This window comes from Protopterus annectens, chromosome 9.part0 (genome assembly GCF_019279795.1).
Source record: "Protopterus annectens isolate FY-2018-M chromosome 9.part0, PAN1.0, whole genome shotgun sequence".
Taxonomy (NCBI): Eukaryota; Metazoa; Chordata; order Ceratodontiformes; family Protopteridae; genus Protopterus; species Protopterus annectens.
The window spans coordinates 1,016,579,262-1,016,607,054 of NC_056743.1; the positions used below are offsets into that span (position 1 = coordinate 1,016,579,262).

The following is a 27,793-nucleotide window of genomic DNA, read 5'->3' on the forward strand; positions in this document are numbered from 1 at the left end:
GGCAAGATGGTCTGCAAACTGCTTCAGTCAACAGCCCTTAAACGTTGACTTCTGCATTCATGTACTCCTGCTTTCGCTCTTCTTTGTACCAGCAGCAACTGAGGCAGCCTGGCTGTGTATACTGTGGCTGTGTTTGGCCTCAGTGGTGTTCTTACCCTGTTGGTAGATGCGGATTGTTGCTTCATTCTGGTGTGGGATTACCATTTCATGAAGCAAACATGCAGCAGCAATATCTCATTGCTGAGCCTTCCAACATGCCCAGTTTCAGCAACTTGATTTAAATTCTCTTCTTCTTGGTGCTTTTGACAACTTGAGCATCTGTATGGAAGAAAATGATTTCCCATCACAAATAAACTTGATCTGTGACTGCACCGCTTCTTTTTCTGCTCTGTACCATATATTTGGCTCCGTAGTTTCTGCTGATGTATTTGTGTAATATTGAGCTTCTTTCTTATGGAAATGCTGCTTTTAAAGCAAATGAAGTCTTTGCACATGATTTGTGCAATCTAAATATTGCTTTCTACTTGGCAAAAAAAGAGGGTTTCTACAATACCCAATCTTTGCAAACATAAGCTCTTAACATAACCTCAGTTCTTGAATGCATTCTTATATTGAAAACAAACATGTTATTTTCAGTATGCCTGTAAGAAGATTGTCAAATTTCTGTCCATATAAAGTAAGAAAGTAATATTTTATTAAATGAAGGTAGCTGCTTTGATCTAGATTTATTGGGGTCCAGTACTCCACAAGTCAATGGGACACTCATTTCCTCCAATAATCTTGCAGATAATAATTATTCCAGCCATAAAATAGAGACAGCACTACTGTGTTTGTCTCTTTGTATCTTATTATAAAGCATTAAAGATACTAAAAATACTCTGTATATTACTGAGACACATTGCTTGAAACGAAAGTCCCAAATCTGGAAGACAGCAATAATTCTGTGCTACCCAAAGGAAATAGATTACTTTGCAAGCCATTTGCAACATAGTTTACTACCCAAGGAAGGTAGGTCAAGAGGGGTAATTTAATCATTAGAAGCTTTGAAGAGAATTGTCATTTGAATAATTTGGATCTACTTGGGACATCTTCGCAAAGATTGCTGGTTATAAACATAGTTAATCAGGCACTGTGCTCATCCCCATAAGAATAACCTCTACATATTATCTTTGTGAAATGCCTCCCTGCAGCTGATGTATTCCATGTCTTAATAGCAGCTAAAAACAGAAAGTATCTTGGAAGAGTTTCAGTTTAATATTAAGATTAGACAGAATTAAAAAGCAAGGTGGTGGCACATTGCAATAATCTATAAGTACTAACTTAACCTAGAATGATTAGACAACTACCCCTCTGATCCAAATAGCTCAGAAGTACTTGTATCTGGCCTACAACTAAACAATAACAAACGCATCATCATCTTTGCAGTCTACATCTCCTCAGGCAACAATTTTACGACAATCGAAAATCTACTTAATTGGGCAGCAACCACCTTTAACTAGGAAGCAATCATTGGAGGAGATTTTAACCTAGATTACTCTTCCTGTTCTTCCAATAACCAATCAAATTACATTAATCTTCTCAGCTTTACCCCAATCATCACCACCCCAACTAGGATTGACAAACACAGCAAAAACAATCCACACTTGACTGGATTCTTACGAATAAACCCTCCCTATGCCCTCACTCTGGGTGTCTCCCAGATACCTTCAGTGATCACAGACCCACCTACCTCCTAAGACACAGAGTAAACCCTTAAAAAACATAATCTACAAGCACATCCGTAACACAAAGAATTTCTCCACAGGTATTTTAACTCCCTTCTGAAACAATGTAAATGGTCCCCACTAAAATACCTCCAATTAGGTAATGCAACTCAATACTTTAACAGCACATTCCTGGAAATCCTAGACAAAGTAGCCCCCATCAAGAAAATCCATCTAAAAACCAACCCCATGGGTAACAAAACACACTAAACTCCTTATGAAACAAAGAGACGGAGCATGGTTCCACTATCTAGCCACCAAAAACCAAACAACCCTCCAAAACTACCAACAATTAAGAAACACAGTCAAAAAGCAAATAAAAACAGACAAAAAAACTCCTACTCAACAGCTCTACAGAAACATGAAAATAGCCCCCCCAAATTTTTGGGCCTCTGTAAATCAAATTCTCAATCCCAAACATTCCTCAACCCCTAATCCCTCCTCCCCAAACACCACTGAGAGCATAGCCACTCAATTCAAGTCTCACTTTACTATTTCCATACTATCACTAATAAATCATAATGCTACCAACCCATTGATTGTACTCACCACCCCTGCCACCAATCCTATAGCTTTTAACCTTAAACCAATACCTACGAGCTACATTAACAAACTTCTCCATCAACTGAAAACTTCAACTCTAGCAGCCAACCTGCTTCCCAATTTATTCCTGAAACTAGCAGCTGACGCTATTATTTACCCAGTGTCCGTACTAATAAATCAGTTCATCTCCAAGCAATACATCCCCAGACTCTGGAAGATATACTGTATTATCCCCCTACATAAAGAGGCCCCTCGGCACTACGGTCAAACTACTGACCCCTCACCATATCCCTCCCCTTGCCAAAATCCTCAAGAAATGTATACACTCACAAATCCTTCCCGATCTCATGATCAATAACCTCCGCTCAGACACACAAAATGGCTTCATACCCATGCATAGCACCACATTTGCCCTAATTAGCTCCACAGACATAGTCAACCAATCAAGAAACAATGGCCTTTATGTTTCATCCCTTTTCCTAGACATGTCAAAAGCATTTGACACTGTCTCACACCAAAAGCTTCTGTACCAACTAGCCTTCTTAAACTACTCACAATCCACCCTATAATGTTTCTATAGCTACTTGTCATACAGACAGCAAGCTGTTAAATGGCTAGACAATATATCCTCACTCTTACCAGTCTCGGTAGGCGTACCCTAAGGTTTCATCCTTGGCCTACTTTTCTTTACATTTTTTACAAATCATCTCAATTCAGCCACCACATAAGCTAACATTATACAATATGTGGATGCTTCTATACTCATTTGCTCAGCCACCTCTATCCCAAAACTCCTGCAAAAAACACAAAAAGCCTTTGCAGATGTTGAACTTTACCTTTCCACCAAACAACTAATACTCAACCCCAACAAGACCAAACTACTGTTATTTTCTACCAATAATACTAAAATATCTCATCCCCCCCATCCCATTCATCATCTACTCCACTACCAACACCAAAATAGAGCTAGTAGACCACACCAAACTACTAGGTGTCACCATTGACAAATCCTTCAGTTACTACCTACACATACCCAAACTATCAAAAAGGTCCGCATAAACTAGGAGCACTCTATAGAGCCAAACCATTCCTCACCCAAACCACCAAAATAGCTATTGCCCAAACCCGTCTACCATGCATACTGTTAAATGCCTCTCCAATTTTCACAAATTTAAAGAAAACAAATCTAAATGAACTGGACGCCTGCTACAACAAAACAGCCAGGTTTGCCACCAACCTCCCATACAGAACACATCACTGTCCAGCTCTTCACAAGCTAGGCTGCTTGGAACTCACCAACCTACTATGGCTCGAGCAACTCAGAATTTGTCATTCCATCATCTACCTACCAGATAAATGTCCAGCCCTTAAAAACCTAGTAAAACCCTGAACGAGCAATAGATCCCTCCACTCATCTGACAAACTTTTTCTAGAAGTTTCTTCTTCTTCTTCTTTCGGCTTTTCCCAGTTAGGGGTCGCCACAGTGGATCACCAGTCCGCTCATGATTGGCAGTGGAGTTTTATGGTGTCGAATTGCCAACCCGGCGCCCAACCTTCCACACAAGGCACACACATGCACACATTCACACCTAGGGTCAATTTAGAGTGTCCAATCCACCTACAGCATGTCTTCGGGATGTGGGAGGAAACCGGAGCACCCGGAGGAAACCCACGCAACAGAACATGCAGACTCTGCACAGAAGGTACCCCAGCCAAGGATTGAACTGGAGAACCTCTTGCTGTAAGGTGGCAATGCTAACCGCTGCACCACAGTGGCCGCCCTTTTTTCTAGAAGTCTCTAAAGACAATAATAGCAACGGGGATCCCTTGTTCTCAAAGCACATCTCTAAAATTTGAAACTCATTTCCCCAGCCCATTCTTTGCACAGCTAATGCCTCCAAATTCAAAATTCTTATCAAGGCCCATTTGACTAAAAACTGGCTGTGCTCCTGGTCAACGCCAGGCTGACCCCTCGGTATTTTTTTTTTCTTTTTAGCACTAATCTTTGTATATTATTCCTCTCTAATGTTTATATTCCCTGACTTTTCTTTGGAACCTATCTCCAGCTTATTACTGTATATTTTTACTCAAAATATTTAATTTGGTAAAGCTACCACCCCACCCCCTAAGTAAAAATACATAATGTTTTAGTTTCTGATATGTTGGATTCAATTACCAACAATTATAATATGTAATATGTGTGACTAACCATCTTTACTGCATTATTTATTTTACTGTTACTTGTTTTTTTTTATTCATTTCAAGTCAATTGTATCACTGCTTGCTATGTACTTTCTGTGATAACACTGTTTACTATGTAACTTGGAGCTTTTCTTCCTGAGCCTCTGCTGAAAACAGGCCTTTTTGGCTTAGTCACACTCCCGGTAAACAAATGTAAAATAAATAAATAAGTAAATAACCTTATGAGTTACCAACAGCAAGTCAGAATGGTAGGATTTAAAATGGCACCAGACATTAACATCTGGTACAACACAATTTCACATTTAAAATATCATATCCAACATTGGTTTCTGTTTCCTTGAAGGGATTGGTTTACAGGGCAACCCATGAAGAACAGCTCTCTGTTATAATCAAAAAGCTTTTTAAGGCTTGAATGATTCAAAATGAAATTTAATTTTACTGTTTATGGTTTTGTGCTTTTCTCATAAGCACTAACAGTTTTTTTCTATATTTTGTCATAATAATGGATTACTTTACAGGTAGAAACTTTAAAAATTATGATTCAAGAGGGTACATTATGTTAAAGAAGGTGGAAAGCCTGCACTCATGCTGTAGACCCAATCTATGTGTGAGATAATTCTGTGTATAATTATTCAAGGTTTGTTATTTACACACCTGACTGACCTGGGTAACTTGATGTTGCAGGCTTAATTTATGGTGAATAGTTTTAAGTAATCTAAGAACTGCTGAAAACTCTTCTGTGTATCATCCATGTTGTGTCATACATGCTGTATGTCAGAGTTTAAAACTGATTTAGCCTTGTACTAGGCATATAGAAGCTAATAATACGATTGAGAATAGGTCACAATTTGGAATGAGGAGTAACTGAAGCATGACTACGTTTGATAGTTGCTTCCCTAAGGTTACTCCTTTTTATTGTTCTGTTAAATCAGAGGCATTGTCATTTCAACTGATATCGCTTGCATATCACTAAGGAGAGTATCTGCTGTTCCAACAGCGTAGAACATGTCTCCTATTATCTCAGCAAATTAAGCAAACCAGTCTTGTGTTTGTAGCTGCTTAATGATAGTGTACTGCATGCGAGCACCTCTACGGCATTATTATTTAAACAATAAAAGATCTGGTCTTTGTATATATAGGTTACAGTAACATTTTACTGTAAAGGGAACTCCATGGAGGTATCTTGTCTACTGTTTTAACTAGTTATGCTTAATATCTCATGTGCTACTGAACTTTTTGTATTGCTTCGTGGTGTAATACATGCAGTGTTTTATAACAGTTTTTATATGAAATTGTTGGATTCTCTGTATTGGAACTACCAGACCTCTATATAGTGCAACCCTCACTTTCTTCACATCTATACCCTTTGCCTAACTACTCCTTACCTCCTCTTCTACACCTCATTTCATCCCTTAACCCCTGTCTGCCAATCTATATATTATCTACTAATTTTACTCTCCTTTCCCTTCCAGCTCCCAGCACTGTGACCGTGCCTAAAGTCTGTGAGGTCTACAACATATAAGAAATGCAGGAAATCCCTCTACCAGTAAAGAAAGGACTAGTACAATTCTCACTCCTGATTTATCCCTGCATTAGTGTATGTTGTTTTTACCAACTGTTAGAGCTGTTCTTACTATTGCGTAGAATAGGCTCACTCTGGTGTGAACACTTGCCGGATGCTAGTCACCAGCTATCCTTTCCTCAACGCACCACTTTCAACCTAGAGTACTACTAATAACTCCCTGGACTGCAGTATAATTGACTTTACCTCATATTCAGTCTGGTTACATATTATAATTGCTAAAAGCATGATCGAACAGCCATTCTAAATATAATTGGCTTACCTGTCCCTTTACCACTTGGCTGATAGTTTTTTGTTTTGTTTTTGGGCTGAGTCATCTGCCTCATGGTTTCAACCGGATCCATTCGCCCTTCGCTTCACTCGGGCTTACTCCGCTCCCCTACCATACCCCCAAATCTCACCCACCCCACTACACCTAACCTTATACTCACCTGTAACCACACCTACTGTTCACCAACCAATTACAACCCTACCTGTCAGACCTGCTAATTACATCAGTTAATTGCCTTCTCCCGAAAGGACCACCTACACTCTTTGCACTAGTCCTGATCCAACATTCATAGTATTACACCTGTAGACCCTCTTTACCAAGATAAGTTTAAGACTTACTCTACTCCTTCTTATCTCCAGCTCCTTGTTACTCTTATTTTATACTCTATCCCAGTATAACACCCCTCTTCATCTAGCAATGGCTCCACCCTGGCATACCACCACATATCAAACCCTTAATAATTCTCAACAGTATCTAATATCTCTTGCCCTCTTCCACACCACTACCAATGACTACCACACACTCAAGTACCTCCCACAACTAACTAATTCGCCAGCTATGATAAGATTCACTAAACTCCTAAACAAGCTCTCCAAGCTATATCATCACATCATCAAACAACTAAACCTTGCAGGAGATATTCATCCCAATCCTGGTCTCACCTCCACCCAGTATACCCCACCTAACCCATCACAGCTGAATCTTGCCCAAATCCACCAAAGATCCAAATTATTCCAAATCTTGCTCAACATAAAAGTAGGGAGCATTGTCAAAAAACTCACAATCTCCATGCATTACTATCCCACTATTCCCCTGATATAGTCACAATAACAGAAACCTGGCTAAAACCAAATATTATCAGTAATGAAATCACACCCCCAGGCTACAATATCTTACGTAAAGACAGAATAAACAAAAAAGGTGGAGGTGTAGATTTCTTATACAGACTACCTCTCTCTTTACCTACTTGACCCCTCTATCCCAGACATGGCAAATGCTGAAGTAATTCTAACTAAATTAACTGTAAACTCCAACAAGCACCTTAACATTATGGGTGGATACATACCACCAGGAAATAACATTGCCTTACTTGAAAACTTACTGCAATGGTGTTCCTCATCCCTTCCCTAAGAGGTCATCATCATGGGGGATTTTAATACGGATTGGCTACTTTGTTCCTCCACAATCCCAACAACTCACATTAATCTGTATGGATTTACCCAAACTATAACAACTCCCACCCAAACAGACAGTACCTCTAAATGCAACTCTGTACTTGACTGGATTCTAGTTAACTTTCCCCACTTATCATCCTACTCAGGTTGTCTATCTGACAACCTGAGTGACCACTCCCCAACCTTTCTCCTTAGAGTATGCAACCATCCAACACAACAAACCATCTTCCGAACCATCAGGAATAAAAAGAATTTTAATCCTAACAACTTTATCAAAGCCCTGCAAAATTGCCATTGGGAGCATCTTAAACAAATGCCTCTAGATGAAGCAGTTTTCTCTTTTAACAACACCTTTCTTGATATTCTCAACATTCACACTCCACCTAGAAACATTAGAGTCAAAGCCAGTTATGCACCCTGCTTAACCAAAGAAACCAGATCCCTACTCTAAGCCAGAGGTAAAGCCTGGTCACAGTACCATAAGTACAAAACCAGTACCACTGAACAACATTTCCTTGAACTTTGAAATAAAACCAAAAAACTAATTAAAACAGATAAATCCAAATTCTACCAAAATATCCAAACCAAGCATCACAAAAACCCTCAAAAATGTTGGGCTACAATAAATAACTTATCACACCCAGGTAAAGTTACTACTCCCATTCCAAAAACAACTAATAACCATGAACCATGATGGTTGGGAGGATGGCCTAATGGTTAAGATGTTTGCCTTACAAACACAAGGTTCAGGGTTTGAGTCTCACAAGGGATAATTGACTAGGCTTGCAAGGGCAGTTAGCCTAGTATTAACCTATGAAAATGTAGCTAACCAATTCAACACTTTCTTTACCAAATCCATCCAAACATTAGCCAATAACCACACTAACACCAGCCCCCCCTAAAACTTGATTATAACTTACTCCCACAAAACCCCATCAATCAATTCAAATTACATCTTGTCTCCACCAGTTACATCAAAAAACTACTGAAAAAGCTAAAACCCACCACTCTAGCAGTGGATAACCTTCCCCCAGAATTTCTATAAATTACAGCAAAAGCTATCTCCCATCCAGTAGCCATTCTCATAAATAGATCAATAACTGAAGCTTACTTTCCCACTATCTAGAAAATCTCTCACATTTTACCCCTGCACAAAGGAGGAACTTCTTGCGAACTTACAAACTACCACCCCATTGCCATTCTTTCACCCCTATCTAAAGTCCTCGAAAGAGTAGTACACACTCAACTCATGGATTACCTCCTTTTACATAATCTTCTATCCCACACCCAGCATGGTTTTCATCCTGCTCATAGCACCACAACAACCCTACTGTCCTTTACTAACATAGTTAATCAATATAGAAACAATGCCCAGTTTGTATCAGCCTTATTCCTTGACCTATCAAAGGCCTTTGATGTGATCAACCACAAGAGGCACATTAGCATCCTTTCCTCCCTTAATCTCAGTCATACTGCTATTACATGGTTCCAAAGCTACTTATCCAACTGGCAACAAGCAGTCTGATGACAAGAATCTCTCTCACACCTCCTCCCAGTCACCGTAAAGGTTCCCCCAAGGTTCCATCCTTGGACTCCTACTATTCTCCCTCTTTACCAACCAGGTTCACTCTGCCACCCCACATGCCACTATAATCCACTATGCAGACAACTCAACCCTGATCTGTTCAGCCTCCTCACTCAACATCCTTCAAACCATAACCCAAGACTCCTTCCTGTATGTAGAAACCTGGCTAACCAACTCACAGGTTATATTAAATCCCAATAAAACTAATCTCCTCCTTTTCTGTCCCAGTAGGACTACCTCCACCTCCCCAAGCTTCCACATTTACTCCAAAAACAAAACCTTGATTACTCCAACTAACCATACCAAACTGCTATGGGTCATAATCGACAATAACCTAAAAATTGACATACATATTGATCAAACCATCAAAAAAGTGCATAGAAAACTTGGCCTCCTATATAGAAATAAGCAATTTCTAACAAATAATACAAAAGTTACCATTGCCAGAACCCACCTGCGTTCAACACTCCTTTATGCATCCCCAGTACTATCCAACCTCTGTAAAACTGGCCTTGCCAAACTGGAAATTTGTTATAATAAAATCTCTAAATTTGCCACCAACGCATCCTACAAGTCACATCATTGCTTATCCCTCAAGCAGCTTGATTGGCTCGAACTCCCTCAATTACTACATCTTAATCAATTAACCTTAGCCCATAAAATTCTCTACCAGCCAAATAAGACCCCAGCCCTCAAAGACCTCATTCAGCCTTACTCAGCATTAAGATCCCTCCACTCTAACGGTAAACATCTGCTACAGGTTACAAAAGCAAAAAACTCAGCAGGAGAATCACTTTTTTTCTAACTACACGTCTAGGCTCTGGACTGCCCTACCAAACTCAATAGTGACCTTTCCCTCATCTAAACAATTTAAAACACTCCTAAAAACGCACCTTGCAAATTCCTGGCTCTGTCCCTGTAGCTCCCCAGGATAGGCCATTTCATATACCACTCTGTTCTTCCCTCACTACTTCTAACCTTGCTTAATGGGATTATGACCAAATCTTATAGCTAACAGCTGAATGCTCATCACACACTATTGATAATTATGTATATTTATCAACTTCCAAGCCAGATATTTCCTCATATTCATTAATACTTTGTATATAACCATATGAGCTACTTGGCGTTATATCTGTAGTTGCAATGTCTAACAGTGTTTTATTCTCCTTGTTTTATTACTATAAGTTCTACTTGATGTTATATATATTTATAGTAGCTATGTCTAACACTGCTGTCTTGTCTTTGTTAACATGAATTACTTCTCTCTCTTGTTAATACATTGTACTTTTACTATGTAACTTTATGACATGGAGCTTATCTCCCCGGGCCTCCACTGAAAAAGGCCACATGTCCAGCTGGACTTTCCCGGTAAACAAATGTAAAATAAATAAACAAATAAAAGTACTTAAATTAAACACAAAGTATTGATTCAACTTTGTAACTGAAATTTACAGCTGTTCTTTATGGACCATGGGGATACACACCTTATGTCTGAGTAAAAGTAATGGCAAATAAATGCATCTACTGTCTGGCCATACACTTTATATTGCATACATATTGTCTCTTCTATTGTCATTCCCATATTTGAAAATGCTTTTCTTTCATACATTCATCAAAGCATCTGGACTTGTAATCAGACTCTGTTATCTTTTAATAGATAGCCATATAATATGTACAAAACCCTGCTCAAGCAAGTCCTTATGCTGACCCACTTCAGTCTAGGACCATGTACCTCATGGGATATGTAGTTCACTGGTTGTATTAGTTCTTTTCTAAGTAAATAAACACTTTAATCATTAAGTGATTATTATATGATGTCTCATCACTCAGTTCATTCTTTGAAAGGGGTTTAGCAGTGCTCCCTACATAGTAAAGCTTAATCATTTGGGGCTTTCTTGGCTATATTAACATGATGTTTAGTAAACTTTTTGTTTTTATTTTTCAGTTCTAGGTTTAGAATGTTGTGGGGTTGCATGAAAATGTGTAGGTATATGTTCCTTTGGGATACATTATACCTGTGATTCAATAACGCCTACACTAAGTGTGCACCATACCTCTCAACTTAGTGCAAGAAATCTGGAAAAAGCCTGACAAAATGCAGGGACAAAGGCCCAAAAATAGAGACAGATTTTAAATATTGCTCTTATTAACTTAGAACTTTGCTAGACTAATGGGGTTTGTGTTAACATACATTTTCTGAAGTATTTGAAGTCTGAAACTCAAATGTGTGTCATTTGTTTTCTGCAATCCTTAGATCATCCCAGTAAATTGCCAGAAAACCACAAATTTTATGAGGAACACACCAAAAATATGAGGCAAAAATCTGGACATTCTTCAAAAATCTGGACAGCTGAGAGGTATGCTGTACACTGTTCTGAGTGAACAGACAACACAGATATAACTCACACCTTCTTCCTCCTAATTTTAGTTTTCCTGCTGATATTCTTGCAGCTTTAAATATTGACAGGGATTCATAAAGGTTACCACAAAGTGTAGACTACATGTGTATGCTTAGTGTAGTCTTTCTGAGTGATTAGAAATCACAAAAATGTGATAAAATGTTCCTAAATACATGTCATGTACACTTAGTGTACACTTAGTGTGGGCTTTATTGAATCTGGTCCTGTGTTTTTCAGTTCAGGATAGTTATATAGTAATAGGTTATCTCTATGATCAATTTATAATTCAGGCTTATATTAATATCTGTTTTATGAAACGTTTAAATTATAGAAAATGTGTGTCCATAGATTAGACATTTTGCTAACCCCTTTGAAGAGTCATTTAATTTATGTTACACAAAACACTTTTTGAATTAAATTAAGCCTTTCAGTAGTCACATATATAAAAAAATGGCAACCTTCATAAAGCAGTCAGTAACCTCATAATTCTCAAGATTTATAATCTGTACTGTCTGTACTTTAATTTTAGAATGCAACTTACCTGATGCGTTCCTGTAACTATATATTTGCTGCATGTAGTTAGAATTTTTTTTAACTTAAGGGAGGGTTGCACCAGGTTTTTTAGTTAGCTGGATTAAGTGTCATTTCGTTACCGGGATTGGTTTTAGGATTAGGTCCAGGGAGGGTAGCTTTCAAGTCATCAATTAGATGCAACTTTATCTGCAAACCTACATATTTGAAAAATGCAGTAGGGAAAATATTTCTTTGTTTGGAAAGCAACTGTCTTCAGTGGATGAAGAACTAAGGAACTGCCATGATCTGAATAAATTTAGGTCTGTAGTAGATTATCATCAGCTGAAAACAATTCTTATAGTCAGTCAATATGTTTTTGAAGCATGTGAAGGAACTAAATTTGCAGAGTGGGCTGTTATTCCTCTAAATTATTAGCTGTCTTCTTAAACTAAATCACAGTTCAAATTTACAAGTCTTAAAAATATGTCATCTGTTTTTACAACACTTATCTTAATATTTATGCTTCTGATTCTCAAATTGATACAAATGATTTCACGTGCTTTCTAGTGAAATTCAAACCAAATACTGTCCCTGAAGATAAAATGACCGTATTAAGTAAATACTTCTGTCTTTAAGAAATGATAAGTGCTAGTTTGCTTCTTAAATAAAGTAAAGCACGTGGTAGTTTGCTTCTTAAATAAAGTAAAGCACGTGGAACAGATGGATTTGAGGACCCTGTTTATACAAAGCTCTACCTTTACCCCTCTCTCCCCACTGCCTGTCCCTCAAGATACACCTGAAACTGGATGGCCTCCAGCTATCATACAAGAACTACTAAAATCTCTATCAGAAGCTAAACATACTGTATTGCTGGGTCTTGACAGTGCTCTAGATATATCTTAAATATCATGAAGCATGTTTTAGCCACACCCCTAACAACACTGTTCAGTGTCATCCTCCATATTGTACTAGTTTTGTACCAAGCAAATAGAGTACAGCTACTGTCATTCCCCTGCATAAGTGAGGACCTTCCACAAACTCAGGCAGTTACAGACCCATAAGTCTGACCAGCCTCATATGCAAAACCATGGAAAGACACAATCAATAAAAACATAGGGGACCTCCAAACACTGGACCCATCTCAGTTTGGATTCGTAAAGGGCAGGTCATGCTTACTCAGCCAGGTCAACTTTTTTGAAAAGGTCATCAAAGCAATGGATGAAGGTAAAATGGCACACACTACAACTCAATCTGGTCAATGCTTTTGACACAGTTGCCACTCAGGTGTAGCAGAAAAGTTAAATAAACTGGGAATGAATCCTTATGTCACCCACCAGATTGCCATTTGGCTCACAGATAGAATGCAGGAAATCAAAAAAGGGGAAGTTGCCTCCACAAATAGAGCAGTCACCAGTGAAGTTCCCCAGGATCCGTGCTTGGACTTCTCCTGTTTGGCATCTACTTATCTGTAGTAAAAGTCAATATGCAAGGGCTCTGGCTGACTAAGTCAACAGATGACTGCTAGGAGCAGTCATTGAATCTCCAAATGACTTGGCCATCTTGCAGGAATGTTTTGTCCCAAATAAATAACAGGTGCCAAAATCATGGACTGAAACTAAATGCCAAAAAATGTATGACTGTATCCCCTTTGGAAGTCATCTACACTGTGGAACTACCCCATTAACAGTATGCCCCTAAGAGTTGTCCCATTTGTTTGGGATTTGGAAATTTATGTGGACAGTGACCTAACTTTTGACCAACAAGTGTCCATTGTCATAAGAAAGTCTTTCTATATTGCACAGCTTGAAAACAGAGGGACTATGTGTAGATATAGGGATGTCATTGTCCCCCTTTACTAAGCCTTCATTAGGTTAGTCATTGAGTATAATGCCCTCTTTGGCATGTATCTTTCCAGGTACATGCAACAACTAGAATGCCCATATAGATACCTTACAAAAAGGATGTAAGGGCTAAACAATATGGTCTACATGGACTGACTGAAAGACCTGTCACTGTACAAGTTATCCTACAGACTGCTAAGAGCTGACCTGTGTCGGGCAGTCAAGGCATCCTCCAACTCAGTACTGATGGATTTACTCTACATCAACAAGTCATATGTCATCATAAATACTCAGTCTAGGGATCTAAACCTCTTCTGCAACATCAATAGAATAGTTGTTTGTAGGGAGAGTTGTATCTCGCAGAAGATACTGCTGCTGTGGAACATGTAAAACAAAGATCATACCTGTCCATATTTAAGCACAACTTGGATCTACAAATGGACAGTAGAAAACGTACCCCAGGACTACCCCGTGTACTACTGATAAACAGAGGCAGCTCCTAAATGCCTTCTGTCATGGATGGGTACCCCCCCCCCCAAATTATCTATGGTATCCCACTTATTGTCACTAGGAGTAACATATAATTATTGACCATGGGATGGGTAAGACCAATTTAACACCAAACAGGATAGGTTAATTTAAGCATCAAAAGGGAAACTGGGTAGGCTTAAAATGCCCCACAAGGGCAGCTAGCCTAGTACTCACCTATGACCCTATTAATCAACAAAATTCAAACTTCAGCTATTTGCTATCTTACTAATGCTGTTTAACCGTATTAGATCCTATGTTATACCTATAATATTTAACTCAATCTGTGACAATTGTCATCTTGAAACCCAATTCAGATTTCTTATTACCCTTTTTTATGCATTGATTTGTAGCCAGTAGATTTTGCATTGTAGCTGATCACATTATCTTTACGCTTCAGTCAGGATTAATGGAAGCCATGCAAACATAAGGTAATCACATTGTGGTTGAAATAATGAAGTATCACAGCAGTAACGCATCCAGTAAGTGTGCTGTTGTTGCTCTTCATACTAGTAAAGCTTTTGATAAGGTGCTCGCCTTGAAAAACATACTTTTCCCTGATAAATATGTCCAAGATATTAAAGTCTTCTGTGATTCAGCCTGTCCGTCTTTCTGTGAATGTCAACTTTCTGATCCTACCAAAAGTTTAACTGTACAAGGCAAGACTGCCCTCTGTCACCCTATGTTTTTATCATTTCTATTAAAATGTTCTTTGCAAACATTATTAGTAATACTAGAATTCTAGGTATAATATTTGGTAAATCATGTATCAATGTCATATCCTTTGCAAATTATACCTTATCATACTTCAATACTACTAATGTTGCTATTTATACGTTATTAAAATAGTGAATCATGATAAAGCATCTAATTACAAACTAAACTTAAATAAATTGATCTTTTTCTCTCTTAAGACTCCCGGTATGCTATCAACCCCCTCACTTTCCTGATCTGTTAATGTAACTCTCAATGAATTCTGTAAAATACCTAGTTGTAAAATATAAATTATATATATATTCCACTGTTTACATCAATGTTGATATTCTTACGCAAATGGTCATATCTAACCTATATAACTGGAATGAACCAATTTTGTTTTTAGCCAGGTCTAGGTTGATCTTCAGTAATAAAAAATGCACATTTCTCTCTACTATTTTACTTTTATAACTTTCATTTCCCATATCCCTCAGATCTGTGAACATAACTATTTCAAAGTTTCTTTAGCAAAATTATCTTAGGGTTAGTCTCAATTGTCTTTTAGACTCAAAAAGAAAAAGCTGGACTTAAACAACCAAACCATGCACTTTATTTATTATACCATTTCAAGCATGCAATTTATTAATTATGCACTTTATTAAAATTTTCAAGGATTGTCAATTATTGCAATTACCTTGGCTTGAGATGATTATCACTGTTGAAGTGACACTGCAACCCCATGTGCAAAATGAGAAAAAGGGGTTGAGGATGGAGGGATGGATTTGCACTTCAGATTTCCTTTCAAATTGGTGCTAAACTTCCTATAAATACTTCTGTGTTTAGGGACTTCTCAAAAGCAAATGTTCTTCTGTTACTTTAAGACCTAAATAAATTCCTCTGTAATCCTAAGATACTGCCTATTCCTCTGACTTTTACTCCCATTTAAATAGCTGCATTGATAAGGCAATCCCATTTTGCACCAAATATAATGAGAAATTTAAAAACAAATCCTTGTGGTGGAATACCCCATAAATAAATTATACAACAAGAAAGAGAAACTTATTAATGCATATAAGAGGTTTCATTCTTCCTAAACAAAGTAGTAAAAAGCTGAATGGGAGCTTGTAATGGTTGCTAAAACCAAACATAGCTACAAATCTTTTTTTAACTGTGTCAGGAAGTTAAGAACTAACACCCAACCATGTTCAGAACTAATACCATTAATATCCTAGCTGACAAAGTTAGTGCAAATTGTACACCAAAATTCCAACTATCCCTTTTGATTACTATAGAAGAGGTTTTCTAGTCCCTCTCAAAAGCTAAGAATACTTCATCCATGGGTACTGGTAATATACCAGAATGCCTAATTATCAGTTCCAAATATGGCCTATTTGAACCCCTCCTACTTAACGTCTTTAACCTAAGCCTCTTCACTGGCTATATTCGTGACGCCTGGAAAACAGCCAATGTAATACCATTACACAAGGATGGCCCAACAATAGATCCTGGTAACAGTAGATCTATTACTCTCAGTAGTCTCACTGTGGTGGATATTATGTCAGATCTCATTAGTCTTGACACTGAAAATCTTATAACCCTGACCCTAATTAATCTGACTATGTCAAAGGAAGGTCCTACCTCACTAACCTTATTCATTTCATTAAAAAAGTAAATGAAGCAGTGGACAGTGGTTATGTAGTACATACAGCATATCTTGACCTGGCCACAGCCTTTGACACTATTTCCTGTGCAGGTATTATTGACAGACTTGTAAATCTGAATGTAAATACTTATGTTGTTTGGTGGATAGCTAAGTGGTTGTCTGACATTACCCCTGTGGTTAGAGGTGCAGGTGCCACAAGGCTCAGTGTCGCCTGCTCTCTTATTTGGAGTCTATTTCTCATACCTCCAGGCCAACACTCCTGGCCTGTGGTTATCCAAGTTTGCAGATGACTGTAAATTGGTTGGTGTTATTACACTAACTCACAATAGCTCTAACATGAGTTAGACGATGTTGTCAACCGGTGCAAGGAAAATGGTCAAAATTAAATGTGAAGAAATGTAGACTAGTTCATTTTGGAAAATAAAACATTTCCACATAACACATAAGTGACATACCTCTTCAGACAGTTCCCTATTATATGATCAAAGATGCATTCTTTCAAATGCATTTTGATTGAACTTGAAAGCACGAAACTGCAAAATACCGAAACGGCATATAAGTGAATTATTTCCCTGGGAAAGAAATCGCTTGGCCGCCTTCATTATTTTGCCGTATTTGTCACTGTAGTGCGATCTCAGAGTTGGTATATTTAAGTAGAGTGGTTGTGGGGGGGGGACAAAGCCCCCCACTTTATGTAATGTTTTAAAGTTTTTCTTTTTTTGGAACAGCGATTTTTTTCCTTGGGGAAAAAAATCGCTGTTCTAAGTGTTCGGGATTGTAAGCTTGCGCTTACATGGGGTTGATAAATCAGCATTCGCTTTTTTAAGCATTTGCTGATTTAATATATACCCCTTCAGACACGTTACAGATGTCTAACAAATCTGATTGGATAAAATATGAATATGTACTGTCTGCTATCTGTGTGTAGATATTACAGCATGAGTATGTACATCTACTATAAAATGCATGTACTATAGATGTGTCAGTTATACACACTGCATATATAATGCTCTGTATGTGTGTTTGACCTTAATATGTCATAATACTGTGTAGTGTACATAACATGGTATCACCTGTTAAATTACGTAGTCCTGAGAGATACTATATATCATCACTGACAGCGTATTCAAATTTATGTAATGTGGAGCTTTTCCCCTGGGGCCTATGTTGAAAAGGGACTTTGCCCAATCACATTTTTCCTGTAAACAAAGTCAAATAGAGGAATAATTAATAAATAAAAAAATAAATAAATAACAATGTATATACTTTGTATATAATTTGATTCTAAATTGCACGTACTACACAGAACTAAATATTTCTCTGTGTTCTCCTAGGTTAATGAAGTAAATGTCAAATCAGACTGATCCCTTACTACGGGTAACACATATACATTTACCATATTCCGGATTTATGTAGCAAGAATTTATGCTGTTATGTAATGCCTACTTGCTTCCCAAATATTAACAGCTCTGGATAAATTATCTTTATTACCATGTTCTGCATGTGGGAACGTTCTGTGGCTGACCTACTTACTATATATCTTTTGATTTTGTAATTCTAGTCAAGCTGTACGGAATGTTTTAAATCGTTAATATAGTTGTTCTCACAATTATTAGAACGAAGAAAGACTGTTAATGGTATAATTATCTGTCAGATGTTCCAATTTAGTATCAGTCATCAGAAGAAAATGATCTACTAAATATTATCTCAGCCCAGGTCAGACTTTTCATTGCCACGCACTGGAGAAGAAAATAAATCAACTTGATTGGGGTGTTTATTCATCAGAAATTCCATAGCAACATGAAAATGTTCATAGAAATTCTTAAGATACTCTGAAAACTTCCCTAATATCTAGAATAATCTTCATGCTCTCTGTTATAAGAATTAGCCCCAGGTTAAAATCCTATATGAATATGATTATGTATGTCTGTCTGATATTGTTGCTTATTTTGTGCTTTAACATACAGCCTAACTTATCTGTACATTGTGGTAGGTATATGCTTGCAGCTGTAAGATTACTACACTTCTTTCTCAGTGGCTTCTAAATTATCAAAATCACTATATGCTATTGATCTTTATTCAGTGTGATCCTTTGAACAGTGTGTGTGTGTGTGTGTGTGTGTGTGTGTGTGTGTGTGTGTGTGTGTGTGTGTGTGTGTGTGTGTGTGTGTGTTGTGTGTGTGTGTAATATAAAGAGTTTTTACCTTACTGCAATATTATTGTTCTGTTTTGGAATGGCTGTTTCAAACTTTTTTCAGCAGTTTGTCATGTGTTGTATTCAAATGAGCAATTTCATGCAGTATACTATCTTGTAAGAAAAAAGGAAAAGTTAACAATAAAAAACTGTGGTAATGTATATTATACAATGCCATCTCGGCAAAGACGAGAAACATGCATGCTGATTGGTCAGTCCAACCAGCGTGCGCATTGTAAATCCAGCGTAACCAAAGTAAAAAGTCTGGTCGCTAATGTATCATGCAGCTGCGACTACACAAATGAAATAAAAATTACTGAAACCTTTAAAACTGACAAAACACCTCTCCTTCTATATTGCCATATACACTATGTAAAAAAACAATACATTTAACCGTTTTGTTATTACCAGCAATGCATCGGAACACCTACCTTCAGCAGTAGCACCCATGATTCTACTCTCCCTGATTCTACATGCTACATGCGGTGCCAGCGCCAAGATAAACTACAGTTACCTCTCCGTGCCCAAAAATAAGACATTCAAACAGCTCAATCCACAAGCAGCAGTAACAATAATTACTCCCAACAGTAAATCGTTCACTCAGCCAGTCAACTACAATTTCACCCATAAAATCCATAACAGCTTAAACATATAAACATAAAAACATAAACCGCTTAAACATATAAATATCTACAACATAGAAACCCAACAAAATAAGTAGTAAGCAAATTTATAATTATATATATATATATATATATATATATATATATATATATATATATATATATATATATATATATATATATATATATATATATAAAACTAACTATAAACAGAATCTGTCATTACGGGTACTACACTAACAAGAACTCAAGCCAATATCTGAGCATAGACAACCAGCAAGTCAGAAGCAATACAGACATATAAAAGAAACTACAACAGGAAGATAAACCAAATGCTTTAAAAGTACATCTACTTATAGAATTATTTCCTAACATCTCTTGAAAAATTAATAATAACTTGTATTTAAATTAAAAGACAAATAAGCACTAAATACAAAGTGAAAGTGTGGACTACTTTATTTTACACAAAGTGGAAGAATACAAAGTAAACCAAATAAAAACCTAAATAACAACACAAAGATACAACACAAAACTAACAGCATTGTATAATAGCAATAACCCACGGGTGGGTGTGGGTAATGCTGGATTTACCCACGGTTGGCTTTGGTCACTCAGGCTTCGCCCTCATGACCAAACCACGCCAACCATGGGTAAATCCAGCATTACAGATTCATAGGTTCACACGTAGGTACTAGGCTATCAGCCCTGGGGCCTATACAAGCCCAACCAAAAAGGTACCCTGGCTTTTGCCACCCAAGAAAATTATTTTCCTGTGCCACTGTCCAGCAGAGCCACATAGGTGATCCCCGGGGTGAATTTCCTATTTCCCATCCAATCATCAAGATTTTTTTTGAAGAGTGCTAATGAGGAGCTTTGTTTGATATAGATAGGTAGTTTATTCCAGAGTATGGGAAGTCTCTGGGACAGGAATCTATCCCTCCGGCATGTTCTGTTTATTGTGGTGACAAGGTTTAGGTCCCTAGAGCGTGTAGCTCAGAGGGATTGGGATTTCTTTAAGTGGAGCATGTCCAACAGCTCTGGGTTTGACATAGCTTTGTATGTTAGGCAGAGATCACCTCTGAGTAGGCGATATGCGACGGAGTAAAGCTGGGGTTTTTTGAGACGGTCTGCGTAGGGCATCTGTTTGAGGCTGGTAATCCTCTTTGTGAGGTATTTCTGTGGCCTTTCCAGTTGTTGTAGATGTCTTGTGAAGTACATACCAAAAGGGGCATTGTACTCTATAATGGGTCTAATGAGTGATGAGTAGAGAGGAACAATGACCTCTTTTTTTCTGGATGAGAAACCTTTTGTGATGTGGTGTGCCACATAGAAGGATTTCCTGACTACTGTGGCAATGTGATTATCAAAGGAGAGACTACTGTCCACCTGTGTCCCAAGGTCTCTTATCACACTTTTGGTGTTAAGCATACTACTGCCTATGTTGTAGTTCATGGGTACAGAGTTTTTACCAAAGGGGATTACAATGCACTTTTTGGCATTAAGCTTGAGGCCATGGCTTTGACACCAGACATCTGTCTCAGAGAGGCCCTTTTGTAGGATGTCCACATCGTTAGGAGTTTCGATTATGGCTCCTAGTTTGCAGTCATCTGCGAACTTCATTAGCCAAAGATCTTCTGTGTTAGCCTGTAATTCAGAGAAGTAGATACCAAACAGGAGAGGACCCAGGACTGAACCCTGTGGTGCTCCACTTGTCACTGGTCTGAAGTCGAATTTGGAGTCTGCTACTTTCACAGTGTGGGTTCTGTCAGTGAGCCAGTTGGCAACCTATCTTGTGACGTACGGATTTATACCTAGTTTAGTGAGTTTATCTATAATTCCAGAGTGGGGATTGGTGTTGAAAGCCTTGGCAAGATCTAGATAGGCTGCGTGAACCACCTTACCCTTGTCTATGTCTTTGGTAACTGCTTCAAAGAAGTCTATCAGGTTTAGGAGACATGATCTGCCTTTTACAAACCCTAACTGGGTGGGGTCCAGAGTTTGGAGATTACCAATGTCTTTGTTTATAAGTTCCATGATGATATCTTCCATGGCCTTGCAGAACAGGCTTGTCAGGCTAATGGGGCGGTAGTTCCCGGGGTCTGTGGTGGCTCCCCCCTTTTGGAATGGGATAACCGTTGCTGTGTGCCATTCAGCAGGCACAAAGCCTGAGGTGAGGCTATGATTAAACATGGTACTTAGGTGGGGTGCCAGTTCGTTCTGTAGTTCATGTAGAATGCAGCCTGGGATGCTGTCTGGTCCCATGGATGCTGTGTTCTTGGCTTTGGAGAGTGTGGTTTTTACCTGTGCAGCCATTACAGGAACTTTGCATTCTTCCAGTATATAGATGGGCCCTTTAGGGGATGAGAGAGGGGTAAAGTTAGCACTGAACCTATCTGCCAGGATGTTGGCAATATCAGTTGGGTCTGTATATTTAGTGCCATTGTGCTGTAACTCAGAGAAGATCTGAGTGTTGCCATTGAGATTCTTGACATAGCTATAGAATGCTTTGTGGTTGTCTTTAGAATCAGTGGTGATTTTGTTTTCATAACTAGATTTGGAGGATTTTATCAGGGATCGCAGCTTCTTACTGAGGCTGACAAGGGAGCTCCTCCACTCATGGGAGTTTACTCTCTTTTGCAACAGTTTCTTCCTTCTGTTGTACAGTTTGTTTATGGCAGGGGATCTTTTTTTGGAGGATAGCATCTTGGTTCTGTTTGGGATAGCACGATCCATGCACTCATGTAAGTGCTTATAAAGTGCAATTGTGTAGGATTCAGTAGTCGTAACTGTGTTGTCCATCTGCATGGGGGTCATGAAGTTCACCACTTCTGTCTTAAGAAGCATGAAGTTGGCTTTGGAGAAATTTTTTACCATGGTTTCCTTAATGGGGGGTGGGGGCAGGATGTGGATATCTAGGGTAATTAGCTTATGGTCGGATCGGACTTCATGTGTGGAACACCGGTCACTCATGTTGATAATGACTAGATCTAGGATATTGTTGCCCCTGCTGGGAGTGTGGATAAGTTGATCCAGGGCATTGGAGTTTATGAATTCCTGAAAGCGTTGAGCGAAGGAGTTGGTACATGAGTAGTTTTCCCAGTTAATGGTGAGGTAGTTGAAATCACCCATTATTAGGGTGTTTGGTTGAACCCTAATATTTTCCAGTACATCAAGAAAAGAGGAGTGTGAATCCTGAGGCATGGTGGGTGATCTGTAGCAAGCTACAATTTGGAGTTTTGCCCAGAGTTAGTTGCACTTGGATAACCTCGGTTGCATTATGCTGAGCATCTAGCCTGGAGGTGTAGATATCCTTAATGAATATGGACACACCTCTGCCTTTGGTGTTCCGGTCCAGGTTATATGGCTGAAAAGTGTGGTATGAGTTATAGCCTGGTAGTGCAGGGGTGCTCTCTGGAGCCTTGAACCAGGTCTCAGTCACTGCACAGATATCAATGTTCTCCATTTTAAGGAGTGCCTCGAGTGAGTGCATTTTGAGATTTAGACTTCTAGCATTGAGTATCCTTTGAGATATGTATATAGCATTGAGTAGCCCTCAGTTTTTGCTTGCCTGTTCCTGTTACGGTGGTGAATTTGTCATTTGAACCTTGCCTAAAAAAGGCACTATAGGGGCGGCAAGAACATTAGCCATCATCCGGAATCCCAGGGGTGACAGGTGCAGGCCATCTCTGGCAAAGCATCGTGGTCTGTCGACCATGTCATCCCAGGCAGACAGATACTGGATCCCTTTAGAATGGCACCAGATGCTTAGCCAATTGTTGAAGTCAATCATTTTGCCCTTGTACTGCAGCATCATTCTGGGTGATGGCAGAATGCTACTCAGGGCTAGGGTCATACCTGCCTGGGCTACAAGACTGGAGAGCTCTTCCATTCTCTTTTCATGTAGTCCAGGGAGGTACATCTCAGGTCGTTCACACCAGTATGGATAATGACAGAGTCATATTTGTACTTGTTGTGGAGTGACCTGAGTGCGTGGGTTATGTGGCGGATCCTGGCACCCGACAGGCAGCTGACAGTAACCTTCTCCTTGTTTAGCCTGGTGAGTGGGACATCAGTGTTCCTGACTATAGAGTCACCTATGACTAGTGTGTTGGGTACGTTGTTTTGCCTTATTGGCTGTGGTTGAGTGGCACACTGAGTCTGCGGGCTATGTGTCATTTGGGTTGTGTTGGGGGGTGGAGGTTGCTTGCATTTCTGCTTTGGAGGTCTCTGTTGCTTGAGCAGATTATTATTGAGAGCCTCCACGAATGTTTTGTGTTTCTATGTGTGGATTTTGGTGGTGTAGGTTTAGTGAGACTATGTGATGAGTGTGGTGTGGTGCAAGTGTTTACCTTCTCCTCTTGACTGTCAAGTTCAGTCTTGATTGGAGAGAGCTTTACCTCCAGTTTGGCTAGATAAGTGCATCTCTCACAGGTTGTAGTGTTGGGTGGTAGGAGGAGAGGGTTGTCTGTGTACATGAGGCAATTGCTACATTGCCCCAAGATGGCCAGATTCATCAGATAGACAGGAGAGAACACTTGGAGCTGACCCTTGGACATGCCTGAATAAAAAACTATTTTCCTCTAGATAAGTGAGGAAAGTGAGTACAAGAGCTGTTTTTCTCTAAGCAAGTGAGGAAAGAAAGTAAGTACCAAAGCTGTTTTTCTCTAGGTAAAGAGGAAGGTTGAGTGCTGTAGTAATTAGTAGGTTATTTAGTGATTACACATTCTGATCACGAATAAGCAAATTCAAGTGCTAAAACTAAGAATCTGTATCTGGACTAAACTAGTTACAGGAAAGTGGGAAACAAGTGCAAATGCGGGCTTTTAAATCAGAAAGTTGAGAGAGATGGAAAAACTGCCCAAACAGTGAATAACTACAATTTCTGGGCCAGAACCACTCCTTATGTGGTAGATAGGTTACCTAGTGCTTACCACTCCCATTGATAAGCTAGAAGGCTTCCCTCCAACACAGAGAGCTTGGGGCAGCTCAGAAGCTTGCATACAGTCCTGGATATAGCAAATCTGAATCTGGACTACACTAGTTACAGGAAAGGTATATATATATATATATATATATATATATATATATATATATATATATATATATATATATATATATATATATATATATAAAAGTAGCTAACACAGCAGTAAAAACAATTCAAATGCAGTGCAAGCTAGCACACTTGAGTATGTAGCAAAGTTAGACCAAACAGTTTAAAAAATGCAATTAGATTAAAAATGACTAAAAACAAGTGCAGAAGGAGTCTATTAGGTAGAATGAGGTAAAGAAATGGGACTGGGGGGAGTGTACCAGATCACATCTACAGTGGGGGCGGGCAACTGCAAAAGCCTCCAAATTTAAACAGCATCACAGGAATAGGGAGCGTGGGTATGGGAAAACCAACACCTTCAGCAGAGATCTGAAAAACTATACAGTGAAGCAAAAATAACAGTGCACAACTCTGAAGTCAGCCAGCAATGATATAAAATAGGTCAAACAACAATTACCAGTACACAACTCTGAAGTGCCAGAAAAATATACTCAGCTCTGTATATCTCCAGATAGTTTGAAGAGCACTCTGTCAGGATACAGAAAGGCTCCAGCAATAACCCACAGCACCCAGATGTGGGTTATTGCTATAATGAATAATAATTAATACTATGTGCATATTGAGAATGCATCAGTAAGTCATTTACAGAAAATTCTGATTTTTAGTGTAATATAATGGCATTTGTAATATTTGTGGCAAGATATTCAAAATGTAGTGTATATTATTCTTTGAAGATACAAGTCTTTAATCCACATGATGACATCTAACAGAAGTATGCTTATTTTATTGATGTAATGATATTTTAGAAGAGTGTCTGGTTCTAAAAAAGCTGGAGGTGAGCACTAAAGTAATGGTCTATTCTTGAACTCTGTTATAAGTAGTCATTCTTGTGATATGCTGAGAGGATCATTCTGTGCATTATTTAATTATATCTGACGTTTATTATAATAGTGCTTGAATAATTACATTATTTACTTAGATAATTCTAATGCTGACTAATCTGTGAGGTTTACTGCGTTTGCAAGTTGATTTTAAAGACAGATGAGTCCAGGGATGGTACTCAAGTTCACAAGGGGTGTGGGAGGGGTCAAGTGACTGCCATCTTTAGAACATTAAAGGAAATACAAAGATTGGTGGTTCTAAAAACATTTTCAAGACTGCTTTATTTGTATGTGCGATTTTTTTTGCCTAGATCCTTTAACAATGTAAAATGCATTTTCTGTTTGTTTTGCAGAATGTAAGACCATCTACAGGGGATGGGAAAGGACACTCTGCTGTTGCATCTTTATCATTGCAGCCGTCTCTCAGTTTCACCCGTCGAGTCAGCAGCAGAGCTTCCAGCAGTAAGGACCTAGGGCAGGAAAGTGTCACTGAAGTAAATGGAAGTGAAGTGGTACAAGGGATGGTTTCTCCACAGAGACACACCCCACTGGAAACATCAGAGTCTCTCAGTGATTCTTTGTATGACAGTTTATCATCCTGTGGGAGCCAAGGATAAAATGTTAACATTACTTAATATATTTGTCACAGTTTCTTGCCACACAAATTTCAGCAATTTTCACCTATTCATGCAAACTATTATATGCACCAAGGATGAGAATTGCTTTGCTTTGAGCTATAGTCCTCATGTAGGCTGCAGAATTTGCACATATTGGCCCTATTACAGCCTCAGCTTGTGCCGGTCTGGCCTATCACTGTGACAGCAAAGCAGCGATTCAGAGTACCATAACCATTCACCTCTTAAAATTTATAAAACTGCAGATTCCTTTCCGTTTCAGCAGAGCAATGCCTATTCCAGCACACTGTCCACTATATTTACTTCCTGAAAACATGTGAAAAAAATATTTGTACAGTAAAAATGCTATATATTATCTGAAGGTGCTATCTAATGTGTATATAACATGTATCCTGGAAGCCATTAAACTGTGTAACCTGTACAGTAATACTTTTGTTAACTTATCTAAGTTATTATTAAAATAACTTTTTTTTCACTTTACAAATGGATTTTCTGGACAGTGTTGAATAAAACTGAAGAAAAATATTAAATTACACATTTCCTTTGTCTAAATATTTTTAAAATGTGTTGCTCTCTGTTGTATTTCATGGTATCTCTTTTTAGCTTAACCTGGGCGGCCACGGTGGTGCAGTGGTTAGCATTGTTGCCTCACAGCAAGAGGTTCTCTGGTTCAATCCTCGGCTGGAGTACCTTCTGTGTGGAGTCTGCATGTCCTCCCTGTGGTCGCGTGGGTTTCCTCCAGGTGCTCCAATTTTCTCCCACATCCCAAAGACATGCTGCAGGTGGATTGGACACTCTAAATTGGCCCTAGGTATGAATGTGTGTGTGTGCCTTCTGTGGAAGGTTGGGCGCCGGGCTGGCAACTCAACACTGTAAAACTCCACTGCCAATCATGAGCGGACAGGTGATCTGCTGTGGCAACCCCTAACCGGGAATAGCTGAAAGAAGAAGAAGAAGAAGATGCAAGCAAGTCCATTTTAAGCAAGCAGTTCTGTAAGTCATATTGATGTGTTTATACTTTCTGTTTCTAGTGGCTCGCTGATACTGCTGCAATTACAATGAAAGTCTGGGTTTACGATAACCTTAATTATTTGACTTATCTTGTTTCATCAGAAATCACAGCTGACAATGTGTTAATCTATGATTAAGTAACTGCCCTGAGACAGCATAGTGCCCCTTGAGGCTGTAGTTCTAAACACAGGAGAAATGCATCTACCCAAGTGCAAATCACGTTGGTAAAATTTCTGTGTGATATTTACAGTCATCTGACAGCAGTTCTGCTGTATAGCACAGAAAAATGTTTCTGTAACAAAATGGAAAGTATGTATTCTGTTCAGTTTAGATCTTCGCTAGTCTGTTGCTTACAGTTATATTTCCTGGTTATTAAGACTAGACACATTAAGACACTGTGTAAAATACTTACATACACACACACACACACACACACACACACGCACACGCACACGCACACGCACACGCACACGCTCACGCACACACGCACACGCACACACATGCACACACATTTCATTCTAAGGTAAAGTGGTGCTAAGATCATCTCGGCCCAGGCAGAGTCCTATATGAGGTGTTATCTTCTGTACCATAACAGTGATCTTTGTCTACATCAGATGAGGACACAAAATTGC

General features: G+C 38.7%; 1 protein-coding gene across 4 annotated transcripts in view; it reads left to right on the top strand.

Moving 5' to 3' along the window:
* Positions 1–26,674, top strand: part of NCKAP5L (NCK associated protein 5 like) — a 610,993-nt gene extending 584,319 nt beyond the window's left edge. For all 4 annotated transcript variants that reach the window (XM_044083803.1, XM_044083806.1, XM_044083804.1 and 1 more), the window contains one exon: positions 25,869–26,674. In XM_044083803.1, coding sequence (XP_043939738.1) covers positions 25,869–26,132 — 264 coding nt within the window. In that variant the 3' untranslated portion in view covers positions 26,133–26,674. The remainder of the gene's footprint in view (positions 1–25,868) is intronic.
* The last annotated feature ends 1,119 nt before the right edge of the window (positions 26,675–27,793 follow it).